Source organism: Cydia strobilella, chromosome 11, assembly GCF_947568885.1.
Source record: "Cydia strobilella chromosome 11, ilCydStro3.1, whole genome shotgun sequence".
NCBI lineage: Eukaryota > Metazoa > Arthropoda > Insecta > Lepidoptera > Tortricidae > Cydia > Cydia strobilella.
This window is the reverse complement of record NC_086051.1, coordinates 6,107,014-6,128,926: the sequence shown is the minus strand read 5'-3', so window position 1 is coordinate 6,128,926 and position 21,913 is coordinate 6,107,014. Positions and strand designations below refer to the sequence as shown.

Sequence of the window (21,913 nt, the reverse complement as noted above, 5' to 3'; positions counted from 1 at the left end):
TGTGGGTCATATGGGTTCTTACACAGATTGACTAAGTCCCTAAGTAAGCTCAAGAAGGCTTGTGTTGCGGGTACTAAGACAACGATATACATAATACATAAATACATAGAAAAATTTGAAAACACCCAAGACTCAGAAACAAATATCTGTGCTCATCACACAAATAAATGCCTTTACCGGGATTCGAACGCAGGACCATCGGCTTCACCGTCAGGGACGGCAGGGTCACTACCCACTAGGCCAGACGTCGTCGTTAATTTTTATTTTATTTTATTTAAATTAGAATGTAGAAAAGTAAGCGGTATCACGATTGTTTAGCACAAATCCGCTTTAAGCAAAACCGGGTGTTGGTTTATTTATTACCCTGTTAAATAATTATTGTCAAGCCATCAGCGATAACATTCACAGGTGCATTATTATTAGGTAATATTATTTTTGCTACTGAAATGTTACATTTCTAAATAAATTAGTGTGCTAAACTTTCAAGAAATGTCTACACAAATTTTACGTGACAGCTACAGTCTGGTAAAAAAGAGTACAAATTAGAAAGTGGCAACACTGTAGTGTCGTCCGTCGTCCCGTTTTTCTTAGATTGATTTGAAAGGGATGACACTTCAGTGTTGCCACTTTTTAATTTCTACTCTTTTTTGCCAGACTGTACTCCATATAAAAATGAACTATCACTATTCTAGGACCACCATTATACCACCACCACCACCACCACCATTATTGATAGGGACCACCACCCAATAATTCGGGTAAAAAGCCACAAAACCATATCTGGTTTCACCTAAAAAAATTACCTAAAAGCTTATAGGTTCACAGTCCTTATCAGATTTACAAAGCAGAATGTGTCTGGCATAAGCCTTTTGTTTGTGAATTTAAGACCTTGGTCACTCGGGTGGTCTCTTCTATATGCGTTTATTTGCTCACGTTAATCGAGTAGGATTGGCATCATTAGAGCCGAAAATAAATTCCACACGAAGTGCCAGGGATTGTTGCTGTCAAATAATTGGAATTCAGATATCATGATTTTAGTGGCTGTCAAACACTGTGTGACTGAATATTTCGAGAGGGAATTGGTTGGCCTGCTTTAGATAAGTGACTAAAATTAACCTCATGTCATTAAATGAGTTGTACATAATGTTGAAAATTTAAACGTAACTCATCATCCAAAATGATTTTGCAATCGATGACAACACATTGGTAGCTAAATTATTATTACAAGCAAAATTTAAATGACACCTTAAACAAATAATTGTCTATTTATATTGCTGAATAATTATATGTTTTATTGATACGATTACCAAGTATGAACTTCCACTTTTTTGGCGACTACTTGTTAACAATAAGTCAACAGCTGCGACACGTTTTTATTAACGGAATGTCACAAAGTTATCAAAATTTTCCCTAAGGGTCTCCCCAAATCTATCGACTCGGAAACGGCTAAAGCCTATAGAAAAAATCTTTATTCCGGCCGATGCAAGCCGAGCCGAACGACGACTTTTTCGCTTATATTGCGCAGACATAAAGGTTTTTTCTATCGGCTTTAGCCGTTTCCGAGTCGATATATTTGGGGAGACCCATGTACATTCAGTACGACTCGACAAATGTGTCTTTTTGGCCCATTGGTTGACTGGTAGAGAATGCCTTAAGGCATAAAGTCCACCATAGAATATGAAGGTTATACTTTATCACCTATCTCTTTATTATTTGACACACATGTTTTGTTTTGTTAGTTTATTCTCGTTGTTGGCAATACTTGACAAAATAATTTCACTTACTTAAGTACTATGCATCTTAACTTAATGCAATATTGTATATTGTATGTTAATGACATACTTTTGCATAAAGCGTGAATCATTGACAGTATCAGCTGACAAGTAGAAGGCCAATGACTCGCACTCGGACAGCTGGTCGATATTGGTTGATTTATTATTAAGATACGCTGCAGGTGGACGAACTGTGCCGTCTTCGTCATGTTTGTCGTCATTTGAGGCTTGGGAAACCCTTGGGATGTCAGTTTATTGATAAATGGAAGTTTGGGAGTTTAGGACTAATACGCCTCTGATTCAGAAATCTTAAATACGACACCAATGTGAACAAAGGCCTTATAGGTAAGTTACAATGCAGGTCAATGCCTACACGAATGTATGCACTAAGGAACTAGAGTTTATTGTCAATACATGTGCGCTATTTGCATTTGTTCATTTCTTATGTAAGTTTATTGAAACAAATAAAATATTTTATATTTTAGAACAATAAGCTTTACTCCGTGCTGCTACGCTAAAACGGTCCTGGTAGGGCATTCCTAACTTTTCTGTTAACAATTCACATATGTAGATTTTGGAAAAATGTTTTACAAAATCGTCAATATTGTCAATACGGTCTCAAAGAAGCTTTTGATCCTGGATATAAATGGAATCGATTGGCAGCAAACAAAAAATTACAAAATTGGCAATTTGGTCGCTAGTTGTGTTTTTATACAAAATCTGTAAATGTCAATAATCGTTAATTACAAAGTTAGGAATTATCTCCTAAGACCATTTCGGTGTAGCATTACAATGTCTGGTAGCTGCTCTCAGTGCCTTATTTAAAAACTTAACCCCTTTTATATTACTTCTGGCTATTGTGTGAGATATAAAATTTACGACACTGTTGCGTTGTTATGACAATGAGAGCATTTTGTTTCATAAAAACACACCACAGCACATCCTCTTTAAGCCGGTACACCGCGCTAAAAGTATGTCGGTGGCAGATTATTCCCAAGTTATCTTTTTGCATGCCTGGCATATGCCATGGACCAAAAAGGTGAAGCCTGACGCCTCTGCGGGTTTATTACCATAAAACGGAATAATTAATAGCAACTTAAAAGACAAAGAGCGCTCGCCTGCCGCTATTCATGTAAATTAGGGCTAGACTAGCCATCCTTTATTTTTCCAAAGCTTTGTATACAATTTACGTAACTTTGTGATACCTTTAGTCTTCGTCTATTATTTTGCAAATTCTATTACCGTGTATTGAAAGCATAAAGAGAGTAGAGCAACGTGTTGCGGAGAATCTGGTTTAAATCTGAAAAGCAATTTTGTTTTAGTAAGGTATAACGTTTTTAGGGTAACGGTACACAGGACTGACTACTATTTTACATACTTACTTGTAAATTTTATCTTATGTAATTCACATGTTATACTAGAAGTAATTATGCATAATACATAACGTTAAATTACACAAAAAAAAACTTAGAAAATGCGAATAACAACGATCTTTGTGGGGTATCTACCTACCTAATTTCCCCATGACATGAGCATAGTGGTCATAACTAAAAAATCTTTACTTTGAGCATAAGTTAGAAGTAAAGATTGGACATAAGTTTAATAATATATTTATCTACACGGTTAATCAATTGCTTACAAAAAAATCTTTATACGTGATAATTATTTAAAAATGTCACGTAGCACGTCTAAGCGACAAAAAAAGGTCGCAGAATTTTTTCGTCCCTAATACCTCGAAATAAAACAATTACGCAAGGAACGCGTCTTGCATAAAGTGCCAAATATCATTAGGCACATAGTTCGCGGACAATTTGTCTTGTCAGTCAACCAGTCATCAGCTCAAGGGAACTAATTTGCATTTGTAATGAAGCCAGTCGTGATATTATAAGCAATGAGTAAAAGGATAACGTTGAATTTTAAATAAAGATGGGGATGGCAGATTTAGATTGTCGATTTATCTGGTTGCTAAATATATTTAAAACTGGAAATTATTGGAATCCCGTTAGCATATTTAATGCGGTATGAAAACTTAAGAGATAAATTCATAATCTTAGTTTTGACTAAAACAAACGCTAGCAATACTTCTCAATATGTTACTGTCGTGAGCCAATAGTTTCTCAGGTTTAAGTTTTGCCCGAAGCCACAGTAAATGTTTGGATCATTAGTCACGTTGGTAATTAAGAAAACTTCATTTATTTGAAAACGTCTGTAGGTTAACCTCAGAGTATTGCTAAATATGGGTCGTGTTAAATAGGTAGTAAGAGAAAAATAGGTATAAACGTCATATTAGTACTACTTATACCACATAATTAGTAATAGTACTAGCACAGGAACTTAAACTTCCTACAAAACCGAAGTTTGACAGCGGTTCAGGGACGAATCATGCTGTCCCTTTCTAATATGTGGCACAATCCCTTCCGGGTGTTTAGGGTTGACAAAATTCAAGTAATTATCTTATCTGCGGTTGTGCACGCAAAAGGACGTCAAATTTTGTCAACCCAAATAAATGCTCGGAGCAATGCTGAACCGAACGGAACCGAGAACGCCCGAACGCTCTAGTTTCCTACCCCTGCTTATACAAAACTTTTAATAGATAAGTATACCTTCAACTACATAGGCATTTCCGATATGCGTCTAGAGAACGAGAAACAAAATACATCCAAACTAGTTATCATAAAAGAAAATATGTAATTCAGTTTGTTTACAAATCCATTGACCACCAATATAGATGAACTCGTCTATTATACCTATACAGTGACCTGATTTAGGCTACTGCTACAGCAATAAACATTGATTTCCAGAAGCGGTAAAATTCCGATTGAGATGCACCAATCAATCTTAATTGACGAAATGCAGAAGCAAAAGACTTGATGGCCATAAACAAAATGTTCTTATTCGAATGCTGCGCAGTGCGCATCATTGACATCTCTTCTACAGTCATTCACAATTCAACCTTATATAGACGACATTAAACTCAAAATAGCAGTTGCTTCTTTTGCTGTCGATGTTTAACTGTATCGTGACGTGTATCGATATCGATCGACTGCATTCTGTCAAGGGGCTTCAAAATAAAACAAATGACGCCCGAGGTGACGAAATCGAACTTAATTGATTTCCTGTAAAAAAAATTTTGGCTGACTCCTGTCCTGACTAAAGTTTTGTCGCGAAAAAGATAATTGAAATGTATTTTGTCACCGTTGCATTGTGTTTTTGTCACATACCTAATAAAACAATTAAAATTTAAATTAGTCTTGGTCATTTAAAAATATGGTTGTCTGTAAAGTCGGTTTACGGACGATAATTTTGCGTGATAACGTCATAAGAAAACATTGATGAAAAATTGCATACTTTTATTTATGAATTGAATTATTATCACTAAATTATTATTATAACTCAATCTTTGTACGTTTTACATTCATTTTATATATAGATAGGATTTTGTCACGTTACCATGGAGATTTGTCCACAACGTGACGCGTTTTCGTGCACATATATATATATATATATATATATATATAACCGCTATACCGGTGTTCATCGATTTATAAGACGTTATCACGTCAAAAACATATTTACAACACTTACAAAAATGTTTCTTTATAACTAAAAAAAATCTTGATTTTCTTTCTAACCCGAATATAAAACATCAAAAGGAAAAAAAACAGCAATCTATGTATGTTTGTGGTTTCTAACACCCCGTGCTAAAAAAAAGGGAAACAGCCGTTTAATGAACCTACACACTAAATTGAAAATCTTATAAAAACTGGAGAGTACGTGCCTCACAGTCTGCCAGAGCTTTGCCAGTGTGTGTCGCAATGTGTGGTGCATGACACCGTAGATTGTATCCCAGTAGTTCTTGCTCATATTACGACTGATGCACACAAATCTTCGGTTCGATTGGTGAGTAAGTAGAAAAAATGGAATGCAATTGACGTCATATTAAAACTTTTTTGTTGCTTTTTTTCGCATCATCTTATTGATAAATCTACTGGAATTTCCTAGTCCTCACGACACAGGCTTGACCTAGTGTGAGGGCTACTGCTAACCAAATTGTCATATTTGTAAGTGAAACCGATTTGTTTTATCTATGCCTGGTAACGAAAAAAAATTTTGTATTTGTATTTTTTTTATTTCATGCATTTGAACTACGAGTACTTTTATGAAGTATTCGCCGATGGATGCACTGTTCAAATTTGTCTCCGTATACGACGCCATGAGTTTTCGAAATAATAAATAAAAAAACAAAATGATTCAAAAATAATATGAGCTGGGCCAGTGCACAATTTTAAATGGTATATGAGATTTCCAGCCAACATGGTCATTCACGTTATAAATTATAATCCTATTAATATTGTGAACTCATATATAATCAAAAATACATTGGTAAATATCCGGTTTTAATCAAAGTTATAAGGTATATGAGATGCATCTGAACAGCGTATCATAATAATATATAAATGGTAAGCCATTGAGCATTCCTTAGCGTGAACTTTCCTGTCATTTTTATGTTATTTCTACCTACTCAAAATCACGAACTCGTTTGATGACAACAAATTAGAAATAGAAATTCAAAAAATCTCGTGATTCTGAGTAGAAATAGCACAAAACACATATAAAAATCGCATTTATTAAGTGGCATTTTTTTAAAAGAAATGCGCGATTTATTAAATATGCTCGATCTAAGAATGAATAGTGATCTGTGAGTGCCAACGACGACGCGTTTCACCGCACTTCACCTATTTTCGGGACGAGGTTTGATAAAGTGTTTACAGAAACGTGCAACAAACGCAAGAAAGTATAGTGATGGTAAAAGTTTACTTATACTAAAGTAAAAGGCATATGAACACAATATAATACTAGAAAAAAAAAACTAAGTATAATAAGTATTTAGGGAAATACTGAGAGCTAGCTTCTAGCGCTTAATTTAAAAAACAGTGTTAATACCTAATAAAAAAATATTCAGATGTCAAAAGAAACCACAAATTATTGTCCGTGTTTTTTTCGTAGCTATACCTATTTTGTTTTTATATAAAAAATTGTAAGGAATTTATTTATATAGATAATTATATAATATGCCTAAAAAATATAAGCGGACAATAATTAAAAACACAAATAAGCTATTAATATATCATAATAGCACATTAAAACAGGGTTGCGAGGTACAAAATAATCATAAAATTCGTCAAATCTTAGTTCACTTCACTACGTTAATTCATTAGGTTCCCATGGGTTATAAAGCAAAAATGATTAATATTTTATTACAACCGGCTAAGTCTATCATAATAACATCATTATTAAAATTTAAACCACATAATATATAATATCAACATCGTAGTTTGTCGCTTTGTATCATAAACTAGGGATAAGTCCTTTAAACTGTTAATTGTTTATGGATAACCTTTCACCTCTCAGTCTCATGTTTGTATATTACAAATTCCCACTGTGAACACTTTCCCTGACGTTAATTACGTAGTTAAATACGCATGGACGTTCGGACCTTGTTGGTGTTGTAAGTACACGTCTTCAACGACGCGGGTTAAGGACAGGTTCGATAATTTGTATACCTACATACAAATTATTGAACCTGTCCTTAACCCGCCCACACTGACAGATATTCATAAACCTTATTATAAAAACATAACATACGTAACACATAATATACGTAATACTACATAAGGTGTCGACAGCTGTCAGCGTTACTTTTAATGCTGTAATGGTAGATTTATTTGATATTGTCCACAACATACAATCAGATTTTTTTAAGCAGTGTCTCCAGCAGTTTAGAATAATTATCTAAGGCAACTTTTGCAACACACGGCATGACTGTACTCTACAGCGTCTACGCAGATACCTAGAACCTACCAGGTGTGACTACAACAACAAAATATCGAATCCTGCCTTTCCTACCTACTAAGGTAGTTTTGCGGCAAATTAACCGGTCAATTCGAACAACGTGATAATTAATTAATTACTAGATACGAGAACAATACGTTATAGTTTAGTTCTCAACTAGTTATCTTTTGCAGTTCGGTTCAAGAAACCAATTGTCATTTCACGCTACAATTATTGTGACGTTTTGGGATATCTATTAGATATCCATTAGATCTTAAGCAAATCTTAAAGAGATCCTTTAAGAGGACATACGGAATCGCGGAAATGTCAAATTTGACATGACATACATGGCTTTCTGAAATATCTCGTTATCGTTTCTATTTCATATCTAGTGGATATCTAGTTGATATCTAGATTATTGTTCAAATTGGCCCGTAAGTGCTCTGCGCCACTTCTTCAAAGTTTCACCGAAGGAAACGCGTACTCGTATATTTGCTCAGCAAGGCGTGTCCTTAATCCGCTTCTGTTGTAGTGGTCTAGCAAGTTTTGTACCTTGAGACTCAGTTTGTTGACATTCGGTGGCACGTTTGATGCGGTCTCGTTAAACAGAGTTCGGTGACGGATTTGAGCACAGACTGTATAATTAATGACAATATTAACTGTAATAAACCTTTGATCTTTACTTAAACCTTCAATCTTTGGACCTTTCATCTTTTGAGCCTTACAACTAAGCTAATACTAATTAATGTTTTTATTTGTAGAACTAGACGGCTATAAACAGATTGAAGAAAATAACAATAACACTATTCACCATCGATTGTCTCATACTTACTACTTCCTTCGTCTACTTCTAATTCTCTATCTTTCACATATTTTCCACCGAACTCTGGCTTTATGGTCTTTATTTTGAGACTGGTTTTTTTCGCAATATGATAATATATATACATTATTAAAAAAAACAAGCATATACGGTAAAGAATTAAGATGAGTGTTAAGATTTGAGTCTTTATTTCACCCGAGTTAAACACTCTACTTTTCATTTTAATATGAGGAAATTAAAATGAATGTGTTTTTTTCTTAAAACATGACTAAGTATACAATTTTATAGTATTTCGTGAGGGTAGGTACTTTCAATTAACAATTTAGGCAAAAATATCGTTATTATTTATGGAATGGAGAGTCAAATATCAGAATGGAAATTGTATAACAAATCCATTTAAACTCAAATTTCAATTGCTTATCGTAAAAAAAAAATTAAAAAAAATCGTGCTCTAATGCAGACACGTATCATTTTCTGCACACCTTTTAGAACAACAATGACCCTCTTTCAGAGCTTGAGAAATGAAAAAAGATTTACACATGTACATTTAAGTACCGTAAAATCAGGTAACTTTAGTCCTCAACTTACAACTATGGTCCAAATTCAAGTTCCAGTAAAATATGTATAAGTATTTTTCAAATTATGTTGAGTATATAATATAGAAAGAGAATTAGTGTATCTAAGCTCCAAAATAAATGTAACTAGTACAAATCGTAAATGCTCGTTAAGAATCAACGTTAAAAACTGGACCATAGTTGTACTTAAGGACCATAGTTACCTGATTTTACGGTATATACAATATGTATAATTATATGAAAAGTACAAAGACCACGATTTGACTCAGAAATGTCAAAATTATGGGAGCAGATTGGATTTTAATAAAGGCTTAAAACATACCCTTTAAAGGATAACGCATAGCAATCAAACTTACATTAGCGTTTTATTTTCAAAAACATCCTTTCATTATTATCAAAAATATATATTCGTAGAAGGTGGCAGACAATTTATCATTATCTTACGAGGCATTATTCGTGGATCACGTTAATGAGCTGGCTTTGGGCCCATGTAAGAGGATGAGTAAATGTAGTTAAAAACGCACCGTTTTTATATTACATATATAAAAAAATATATATGATATTATTTTTAAAAAAACCGGCCAAGTGCGAGTCGGACTCGCGCACCGAGGATTCCGTACTTTTTAATATTTGTTGTTATAGCGGCAACGGAAATACTTCATCTGTGAAAATGTCAACTGTCTAGCTATCTCGGTTCATGAGATACAGCCTGGTGACAGACAGACAGACGGACAGACGGGCAGACGGACAGACGGACAGCGGAGTCTTAGTAGTAGGGTCCCGTTTTACCCTTTGGGTACGGAACCCTAAAAATAACACAACTTTGAATGCCGTGGAACTGTTTTATGAATTTTGTTTAGACCGATATCATGAAAAGAAATTACTCTCACATTGTTTATATTACCTTACACTTACTAAAGTCTAAATAAAGTTTTTTAAGATCAATTGATATTTGTAGTATTAGAAAAAAAAGTGATATCAATTACGAAGTAGGTATTATGTATTTTTTCATTCAATTTAGTTTATCTATCTCTGCAATACAGGGTAAACACGTAATGTAGAATACCTATATATATGTAATTACTTATCGTATCGTCGGATATAAGTTTGAATTAAATTATAAATTAATATTGAAACAAATTGATAAACATACCGAAATCAAATCAGTGTACTTCACTGTATTGTATTGTATTCATTTAATTCAAGCAACAACATGGCTCATAAAAGCTTTGTAACATAAAAATCTGTTAAAATTTTAATACAAACTTTATGGAAACAAGTTCACATCCTGCGCATAGGCGATTCACCCAACCGAAATTAGCCTTTAAATTTGCAAAGCCCTAAAATTCAAATCAAAAACTACGTAGAGATACATATTAAGTTCCAACCACTGAGAAATCCACACTCGACCCACACTTGCCCTTTTGACATTTTCATTATACAAAAGCTTCTTTGAGCGCAAGCTTCGTTACATAATATTCTTAGCGAAATAATCACTTGAGCGGAAACGTGTTTATTTGTAAGTAAAGTTATAACAAGCTTATTATTACCTTGCACATATAAATGTATTTTTTTTCGGTCGTCAAACGAAAATCCCTCTTTTGTATATGAAATAAATCTTCTTAAACGTTTCATAAAAAACAAAATTATAATGTATTTTAGAATTACCAGATATGCAAGCTAAAGCTTATTTGGTTTGATTTTACTAGAAGATCTCTAAATAAGATTATAGGTATTCAATCGTGTCACAGTAGATAATTTTATTTCAATGAGATTTAATGTATTTTAATTTAATATAATGCAATTCAATTAAAATTATTAAGGTAGTTATTTTTATTAACGTTTTAAGGCTCGGCCAAACACAAGGCTCGACGCAGCGCCGCGTCCGCGCCGCGTGATGCCTGTTCAAACAGGTCGCGCGCGGATCGCGCCGGCCTCGCGCTCTCAACACGCCCTCATCGCGCGCGCGAACGCGGCGCGGTGCGGGCGTGACTCGCGCCAGATACAGCAGCATGCGCGCGCGGAGGGTTTCTCATTCACGTCCGACTGATGTGACCCAGCGTGCCGCCGCGTCCGCGCCGCGTTCGCGAGCGTCCGCGCCGCGTGGACGCAAGGGGCTGCGCGGCGCGGGGCGCGACAGAAGCGGGGCGCGACAGAAGCGGGGCGCGATGCCGGCGGGACGCAGTCTGTTTCTGTTTGACGTCGCTAACCTGTTAGCATGGGCGGCGGTCGCGCCGCACGACCGCGGCGCTGCGTCGCGCCTTGTGTTTGGCCGAGCCTTTAGTTGAGCTATTTCGTTGCTTTATATTGCGTGTTCCCTGTTCAATAAAGTACTTTTACTGTTATTGGCTATTGCATTTAATGAACGCCTCACCACTCTCTACTTACTTAACTAAAATATTTGTCATACCCTTTACACAACTTTGTAATTGTCAAGGATATTTCTCAGCTCATTTTATTCTATTAGTGCTGAGTAACTTCAACTTATTGTAACGGTTGCAACTAATTTGTTCTCAATTTATTACTTCTTCTTAAGACGGGCCGATCCTAATGTCATTGTTCGCCATTACATTTGCCGAGGCATGACCGGGTGAAAGGGCAAGGGTGCGGCAGCGAGCTTACTTTACATTGTGCTTAGTTTAATTGCTTTGTACGACTGTAGACTCTCTACAGGGTGGACAATACAAGTGTAAGTCACGAGGATGAACAGGGCTTACTTTCGGATAAATTCGTTGTTTTACTCGGCGGCACTCTATGCCTACGTTGAATGTAGCTTATCATAGTCAACCATATAACTAGTCAGGTTATAACTAACCCGAAATTGACAAGGTTGAATTATTTATTAGTTAGTATTAAACTAGCATTTTAATATCATAATCATTGTTTTATTACCAAAACGTACATATCGTACTCAATACTAATCGCCCATTTCTACACTACTGTCTAAAAACGGACGGAATACCTGCATTTTAATAAAGCGCGCAATAAAGCAATGAATAATACCACGTAAATTAGCATTTTATCTGGTCATCACGTCACTGTATCGGGAAATTGCGAAAACTGATACAAAATTGCGCTCACGAGTCATTGATCTCGTCGGAGTAATTAAAAAGTCATCAACCTACTCACGTCATGTTTGTTTTGCGGCCATGGACGTGCATTTTAATAGTTCACCGTTAAATTTTTATTCGCAGTTTAAATTGTTTTCGGAAATTTCGGACGCAACCATGGCAAATAGTTCATTATTTTTGGTCGTAGGTTCTTATGGCTATAATATTGTCAGTGCTGAATGCCCCGTTTATATGCTGAAAGCTAGAAAACCCGGGCAAAATAGGGATTTGAATGAATCAGAAACTGGCAAATCGGTAAAATTATGTTGTATAACTTAGTCGACAACTCAATATCGCATGACAATTCAACGAATTTTTATGTGAAACATAACTTTACTGTAAAGATGTGATACTTATGCAGCCACTTTTTCCACTTTCGGACACTTACTTGTCCTTTTTAAATCGATAGTCTACGTGACTTTAAATATAAATAACCCAAGAGTTGACAGTTTCCAAAAATAAGTTGATGGCACACTTTTTTCTTAAATATGCAAAAATGTAGGAGCGTTGTCACAAAGGGAAGCATAAGCAAAGCTTAACTTTATGATTTGTAATTTTGAGGGAACATAGGGCCCAAGCTTTAAAATTAGAAGTTTATATTAACGAACAACTAGTATTTAAACTAATTCGTTGCAATCATTGCATTCCACCCGGTGGTGTATATTTGGCTTTCCTTTGAAGGAAAAACAAAAAACTCCATTTTCATATCGGCCGAAAGATTTCCACCACTTGACAAATGACTACCCCCTCTTCACTTAATATTACACGCAAAATAGACGCTCGCTGGGCTATAACTTTCTGTAGCACTCCAGCATGCAATACTTTACTGTCGTCCATAGAAAATATCCTTTTAAAATTGCCATAAACTTTTATGTTTACGCCCCGATGTAAAGATTTCTCTTGAGAGTGTTTATTCATCGTCGCGTCATTCGACGGAGCATCGCACCATATTGTAAACTTTGCTTGTTACGACTTCAGTGACTGTGGTACACAGTCGATAAGTTTTGATTATGTGTAATCAAAACTTATTCAGTACCAACGATGTAGGTAGACACATTATGATGAGAGTTTTAGTTTAAATTTATTCGTTTTATTGAGGGTGGTAAAAATAACATGGCGGACGAAAGTCGGCTGAGCTATATCATAACTTGGTAAGGGCCAAATTTAACAGAATAGTTCTTACTTGTTATACTTATTTTAATGTCCCTTAATGTCCCATTATTGATAGTAGTGTAACTTAATGTAAGCATGTAATGTGATCTCACAACCGTTACATTTTGGAGGAAACGACATATTTCACGGCACCACGGCTGAGATTGGTCACAGATGTAATGTAGCAATTGCCGTAGGATTAGACTGTCTAATGTTATGCATACCAGTTAGGCTTGATATTTAATTACAGTGCGATTTGACTATAAATACCACTGTGTATAAGTAAATAATATTCATTGACAATAAATTTTAAACTAACCAACTTGGACGAGAACCCGCCTTTATGACTGGTATCATAAAATCGTTTATGTAATTATAATATGATGTTCAGCACTTACTAAACATTAATATTAGTTTTATTCATAAATAATGTGTATTTAAAAGCTTGGTACTTGAACGTAAGACTTGAAAGAATGTGATCTCACAACCGTTACAACATTTTGGAGGAAACGACATATTTCACGGCACCACGGCTGAGATTGGTCACAGATGTAATGTAGCAATTGCCGTAGGATTAGACTGTCTAATGTTATGCATACAGTTAGGCTTGATATTTAATTACAGTGCGAATTGACTATCAATGCCACTGTGTATAAGTAAATAATATTTATGGACAATAAATTTTAAACTAACCAACTTGGACGAGAACCCGCCTTTATGACTGGTATCATAAAATCGTTTATGTAATTATAGTATGATGTTCAGCACTTACTAAACATTAATATTAGTTTTATTCATAAATAATGTGTATTTAAAAGCTTGGTACTTGAACGTAAGACTTGATACTTTCTATGCTGACGCTAATGATATGTGTGAAGATTTTTACACAATTATATTATATAATCTACAGGGCCATCTATTCCAGCCGTCAAACTTAAAACACGTTTTTTTAAGACTTGACAACGCCACAGATTCCTTAATATGGACTGTAACAGTAACATTAATTACTCTCCGGATTTTGGCTTGCCCCACACATATAATATTACCAAGTTACTGTCGCTAATGTTCCTCTGATGTGTTATGAACGATAATGACTCCCTTGAAATCTCACAGACTTGTGTTATCTCATTTGAATATTTGTTTATTTACAAAAAGTACGCTTGCCACATTAAGGCCGTGATTTATATTATAATATAACCATTTTGTGTTTTATAGCAGTTTTGATACCACTAAGGTTAAGAAATTGGGTCAATAAAGATGTATAAGCATTATCTAATAAAAACATTTAAATCATTTTTACAAGTTAATCCACCCACAGTCCCGTACCAATAAATCTATAAATCTTGTTATAAATCATGTATTCAATCAAAATATAAATTTCCGTCTACAATGCAGTCAATTTTGATTTACCTCCCACAGTGTTAAGTCTACGAAGACCACACTTTATAGCTCTTCTAAACCCAGTCTTATCTGCATGCATTTTCATAACAACATACGTCATTTTAAGTTAACATAAGGGCATTCGGATCTGGTCATTGAAATGGCAGATATTTTAAGGAAAATGTCGTCTCCTGCGTCGTTATGGTTTTGAAATCAGATAGGTGTTCGAATGGACGATTTACGAGTACGTTCAGCGTTTAGCAAGTGATCAATAAATTGTCACATTAAGTGATTTCTGGAAGCAAGAGTTCTTACTCACTTACTGAGGCTAGTCTGACCATTCGAAGAAGAAAAATAAACTTCTTATTTGGATTCTCAGACCAGACTCCAGTAGTGCGTTGCCAGGTCACCGCTGTTAGGACTAAAATCCAACACACTTCTTATAACCACGCTCAATCGATGTCAGATCGAGAGACCGTCAGGAGAAGAATAGTCGAAGCCTAACACATGTTGTCATCACCTGGGCTCGAATACTTCATGCGGACGACGTAAAAATTACGTAGTTTTGCAGACAGGATGATGTTTGTATTTATTGTATTGTTCATCTGAATAACAATGACAGTCAAAGACGTTATACTCGGCTCATTTCAAGTGACGATATCGTTAAATTTAAGAGGTTGAATATATAAATGATGTGGTAATTGTTTATGAAAATACTATTTGAAATCATCCTATGAGTGGTTTCGCATGAATTGTTCAAGCCCTGGTCATCACACACTGACATTAGTCAGTATTCGTGAAATATAAACATAAACAAAATTACGAACGGAGATGGGCGTATTCCACTTTATAGTTATTCTTTCCAAAATTAAAATTGTAATGTTTTTTTAAGAATAGGATAACAGGGAGTAAGTTAAAGACCGATGCACACAGCTTGCATATCGTGCGTATGCAACAAGGCTCCGCAGCTCGGGCTGCATACGCAAGCGGTGTGCATCGGCCCATCTAGGTTAAAATGATAGACGACAGCTTTAAAATTTAAATTCGGGTAAGCCCATGTGCCATTTTTAAATGCGCTAGCTGAAAGGACCACAGGCTCGTTAATTGGTTAGCAAAAATATCTTAGCAACTTAATAAAGACTCGAGTATTAGTTGCACGCTGCAGAACATACAAATATTTTCAGGCTTTATTATGAACTCTGGTGAACCGGTGTGAACAAGCAGGTGACAATACTGTACTGTAGCTTGAACTGTATGCAATGTTGAGCCTTATGGTATTTATAAAGTATATACAGTTTAGATGTTGATGTATTACATTTAACTATCTTGTCCTGGGGTGATTATGGAAACTTTTCTTATAGGTAATAAATAAACTAGTTACTTATTGATAACCTGTATCGACAGTACAACTTGGAAATGTCGATAGCAGCAACTAATACATATCTACCGAATTTTTTCAAGCTAAATTTTACTGCAGGTTGCAGAACTTTTGTAAATGAGGTTTTATTAACTCTGCTCATTACAATTTTAAGTCGTTAAAAAACAGGGAAGCTCGAAATTACCTCCGACGTTTCAGCCATAGCAATCTATCTATCTTCCACCGACGTCCGCTCACTTCGCTTTCCCCGGATAATGAGCGTAATGTCGCGTTCGGAACGTCAACGGTAGTTTGAAATTGATTTTATACCGCTCTATAATCTTTAGCAGCAGCAAGCTCAGCGTCATCACGTAGAAATCACTCATAGACAGCTGCCGTGCCGTCAAGAAATTTGATCTTCCTGAATAGCACTTACATTTTACTCCAATTCTCAACTGGTTTTCGTAACTCGAATCATGCAGCTCAGTTGCCAATACCATAGAAAACCAGCGCCACGGATTGCCGCGGCATTATGCTGAGTGGGAATCCTATTTTAGCGTCCAAATGTTTTTTATGTCTGCATGCCTTTCTTTTTTATGTACTATGTTGTGGCGTTAAATAAATGTATTTTATTTCTTTCTTTCTTTCTTTCAATAATTATAAAAATATACAGTTACTAACCTAACACTCCAATATCAGGCCTCCCAAAGGTATTAGTACCAAAATGAATAATATGGTTTGACTAAATTCATGCTCAATTCGCATTTATACTGTTTGCTTTGTGAATTAACAGTGCTTGAAACTTAACCGTATGCTAGGTTTCAAGCACGCCGACGTACTCACACGGTTGTAAAACGATTAAAACAAAACTTCATTCAAAAACGTTGCCAGAATACCGAGGTAGCTACTTCAGGCCACCTTCACGATCACTTTAGTAAACACTTAACCTCAAGCTAACCATAATAACGCGATCTTGAACACCGTATCATCGATATGTAAACAGGGATCACACTTATACTGGTTTAACTAAGCTACCCGACATAGTTTACGGTTAAGAACAACATTCCTGTATTCCACGTTCCAGCCGCACTCACCTTTATTTAAAAATGCTTTTGTACCCACGAGATGTCCGCTCTTATCAAAACTTACATTTATCAGGAGATAAAAACCAGTTGGCAATTAACCTCAGAGTTACGATTGCTGTGAAATGTATGCTCTCGAGAACATAAGAACCGCGGGCTATTAATAGTGCTCATGTGAAATTAAAGGCACTGAATGTAATTTGCATCCTTTTATGCGGGAATGCAAGTTGAAATGACTAAGGTTGATCGCGCGCTCTCGATTACCATTGAGTAGTAATGGGATTTTTTAAAAGAAGTGCTTTTTGACTATCGTTCATTTGCGCGGAGACCGAAGCTTGTTGGTATTCGCGCTTTATGTATGTATTTCGCAGACTGATGACACCTCTCTTTGTAGTATCCCGTGATACATTTACAAGGTTATGTTGATTACTTCTTTGATTCGATGTTTAAATATTCAATCTTAAAATCAACTAAATAAATAAAGTACCTACACGCAGAAAGGACTAAGTCGCCGCGGTTTTTGTATGAATTTTCATACGTTAATTGCTGGTTCACGCTAATACAAGCACAAAAGCGTGTCAATTCGTGCGAGTTACGATGTTCACTTTCCTATACTTATGCCCAACTACATGCGCTAATAAAAACGAGCTATATCTAAGTACGCGGAATATAATACGAGTTTAGAAACATTTAATTCTCGAAAACGACCACAGGAAGATAAAAAGACTTACGCGGTCGGATTCTTTAGGTAGATAATGTAATATGAATAATGTTATTGGTTGGAAATGTCGGAATGTGATGTCCTAGTTCGGAGAAATGTGTTAATGGACTAGATACTGGTGTACAAAAAAACATTATAGTACATTAATATCAGTGCCACTTACGACTTTCCTTTCCTAAGAAAGTGTATAATATTATCACCTAATAAAAGTCACCGACATAAGAACATAAATAATTTGTAATCACAGTTGTAGGTACATTAAGTACTAGTCGGGTCTACTGAGAAATATCGACAACCCTCTAAAGCTGCTGCAGCTAATTGACGTTTAGTTAAGATTACGACTAGCTCGGATAAACTATTTTATATTATTATAAGTTGACCTGAATTCGTGACAATTATTGGAAATAGGTGGTTGATTTTCTCACTTTGTTCTCGCTTAAAGGTTAAAACCCTAACCCTTTTCTAATAGTAAAAACAAAAGCGACAAGGCGACGTTATACAGTGACAGTGACAACATTAAGGACCGGAAATTGCAGCAATGTTTTTGAGTATTAGTCGTAGCAATGTAGCCAATCTTTTAACCCTTCGTATGCTACCTACTATAGAATTTTGGCTTTTCAAAACATAAACAATATTAATACACTTTAATTGAATGTACGGATACATTGATCAGTTCTAAAACATACCAAGATGTTTAACTGATACCTATCGCCTAATTTTTTTTACCATTTTCCGCTTACTGCAAGGAAAATAAGTTGAGCTCATTTGAGCTCCCATGCAAACCAGATTGATAACTAAGTAGCCCGTAAAGTTAAACACTATCAGCATTTAGACTGCTGACCCAAAACCAATTCCACCTCAATTCCTTCAGCGGCACACGACACGACACCCGCGGGAGCGGCTATTACCGACCATGGGAACGGACGAAATTAACGAACATTGCGTTGCGTTTGTTTTTCTACGCTAGCTTATTAGTGCTGGTTTGACACTGCGAGCTTTGGCACAAGAATAACAGAGAAAGCTCGTTTTGAAATGTGTACGTGTTATTTGCCACGTCTATTTAGCATTAAAAATCCATGTAAAATTGTCCATAGTGTCTATACTGATATCTAAATGGAATTTCGCCTATACGAAAGATGCGTTTGTGCATAGTTAAAGAAAATAATGATGTGGATTTATAAAATATTGCACTTAGTACGAAAAACAGGAAACGTGTTAATTTTAAAAATGTGTATTATTTTACATAGTTAGGTACTAAAGGATTTCGTAAAACGTTTTGCTCCACCATGGTAATAATTTTGTTTTTAGATGACCATCTTCTTTCTATCAATGGTATGCTGTCCGGGTGCCATGTGGGGTCATGGAGGGTTTTTCAGGAGTCCGTGCTTCCACTGTGGGTTCACTACTTCAAAGTGGAAGCATACTGTAACGTGTGACTTTGTCATGTCATTTTGTATGGGGATAGTGAATTGCTAAGCGTTCAATAAAGAGTAACAGCAATGTTCTGTTTTACATACGTTAGGTTAACACTCACATGATTATGTGTTTTTATATTACGTGATTTAATCCATTAATAATTATGGGTATATAACGCAATACTTTAACAGCTTCATTCAACGATTGAAACTATTAATGTCTTCTTACATTACTTACCTGTAGATACAATTTATGGTTTACCCTTCCTTTTCTCTTTAAACTTTCTGCAATATATAAAGAAAATCGAACGTTTGCAGCCGGCCTTCGTCGGCACATAGATCGTAAGCTCTCGAATAGAATATAAAACAGGTGTCGGAACTGTCAACAAAATATACAGGTGACCAAGTTTGGACGGGATGAGACAAACATACACAAGCACTCATAACATTTAGGTGCACACCTTTTCATGAATCTACTTGTAATTGATGGTCCTTTTCACCCCGCTCGATCTTTCTCCAATTTATATAGGGAGTCGAACGCTTGCAGGCGGCCTTCGAAGAAGCATCGATCGTAAGCTCTCGAGTAGAATATAAAACAGGGGCCGATTGTATAACAACTTGTAACTAATAATATTAGCGAAAGTCTCTTTCTAATCAAAGGAATTGGAAAGAGACTTCCGCTAATATTATAATACAAGTTGTTATACAATCGGCACGAGAGGCCCGTTTCTCAAAAGCTTGTAGCTTGTATTACAAGTGGAAGTCCCTTTCTAACAAAAGCTGTCAAAAAGTGATATCCGCTTGTATTACAAGTTACAAGCTTTTGAGAAACGGGCCCCAGGTGTCGGAAATATCAATAAAAGATCCTGGAAAACGAGCAGGCTCGGGCGGACCCGATGTGTAACCTAAAAAAGTTTTCCTCGGGAAAGCGTATTTTTGTTCTTAAAACATTTACCAAAATTTATTCGAGAAATTACTCTACATGTAGACATAGGATATAAGGATAGCGAATTCCCATAGGAAGAATCCCATACCTAATACCTAATGTTTTTTTGCAATATCAAGCCTAGTAGGATATTGATCTTTCAATATGTACTTATTTTGTATACTTACAATAATTTCAGCAGTCCGGAATGGAAACAAAACCACACCACATTAGAATTCAAGCGCACGTAGAACAACGCACATAGCGCACATAAACATAGATTGTTGACATAGTAACGAGCATGCGCATAAGAGATTTTATCTCTTGTGTGATGATAATAGGTTTACGAATGCGCGTATGACACGCTTTACCAAAATAACCGCATTGTTAATTAACAAAAGCGCAGTTGTGCATTGAAACTCTTAATTAGGTAAATAATTAGATGTTTTGACTGTTCAGAATATTTGTGATAATATTTTTTTTGATACACTTAACGGTTAAATAGACAAAATCATGGCATTGTTATCAAAACAGACATAATAACATACTTACCAAAACATCGCCATATCAACAGCTGATAATAAATCGATCAATCACACTCGAAAGCTTCAATTCAATCACGAATAAAGCATTATTATTAAAATTCCGTCGGTCATTAACGGATACAACTGTTATCAGTAAACATAAACACTTGGTTCACTAACCGGCTTTTTATTCGACTGTCAAAATCACGTGGCCGTACTCACGCACACACTGACGGATCGTTTCCAGGGGGCGCTTTTTCGCGCGGACCGGCTATAGCGCATGACATTCGGGAAATTATGTTCATGTAGCGGACTAACCTCCCACACTGTTCGTGAAGAACTAAGCGCAAGTTGTCGGCGAGCACGTGGCGTACTCGTAGCTTACGCGACGACCGCCCTACCAAAGCGTCGTGCGTGTACTATGAAAATCGACTTTCACCCGATGTCTGTAGATAGAATTTCGTCTAAAAAAGAGACAGAATGAACGAGATGAGCCAGAATATGGGACGTTACACACAGAGTATTTCCGTACTGTCGTTTAGTGTGCGTAACCTGCGTTAAGCTGTAGAAAATGAAAAGTGCAGTTTTCTTTAACGGGCTTTCTTTCCGAGATAATTTGATGGGCCGGTCTTTAAACCCGGAAGATATATTGTTAGTGCTATCGAGGGAGAAATTTGATACGGAATTTATTCCCGCGAATAAAAAAGAAACGCTCATTGTTGTAGAGGGATATTGAAAAAGTTTCTCGCCGTATAACGATCGCTTCCTTTTGTTTTCTTATTTTAGGGATTATTTAAAACTTAGTGCGCAGTGAGTTTAATCTGCCTTTGTTGGAAGATGACTTGCTCGTTTAAAACGGCGCCTATCATGGGTTCGTTGGAGAATTCTTTTCGCTTTCATTTTTCTCTATAACTTAAGCTGTAAATCTAAATGAGCTTTATTTGTGTCGCAGTGTAAAGGTATGAATGAAAATGTAATACAAAGCTGATCTTCAGGTCAGAGAACCGTTGTGTATGACGTCGTGAGGCGTATTCTGATTTTAATAATAGGTTTTTGATTTGTATTTGTTGTGGAGATGATCTGTCACTGTCAGTATCAAAAGTGACATATCTTCTACCAGAAACATCACTTTTGACTCTTTTGACAAATCCAGATCAAATCTATAACCTGTTACTTTAATCGGAATACGCCTCCGTGTGTCAGTAATTAGTTAAGTAATTACTTATTGTTTATTTGTGAATTACAATA

At 35.8% G+C, this 21,913-nt stretch overlaps 1 protein-coding gene across 1 annotated transcript in view; it reads right to left on the bottom strand.

The window, feature by feature from the left end:
* The window catches only part of LOC134745462 (collagen alpha-1(XV) chain-like), a 203,435-nt gene extending 181,741 nt beyond the window's left edge, over positions 1-21,694 (bottom strand). The window contains exon 1 of the mRNA XM_063679507.1: positions 20,694-21,694. Coding sequence (XP_063535577.1) covers positions 20,694-20,707 — 14 coding nt within the window. The 5' untranslated portion in view covers positions 20,708-21,694. The remainder of the gene's footprint in view (positions 1-20,693) is intronic.
* Between the last annotated feature and the right edge of the window lie 219 nt (positions 21,695-21,913).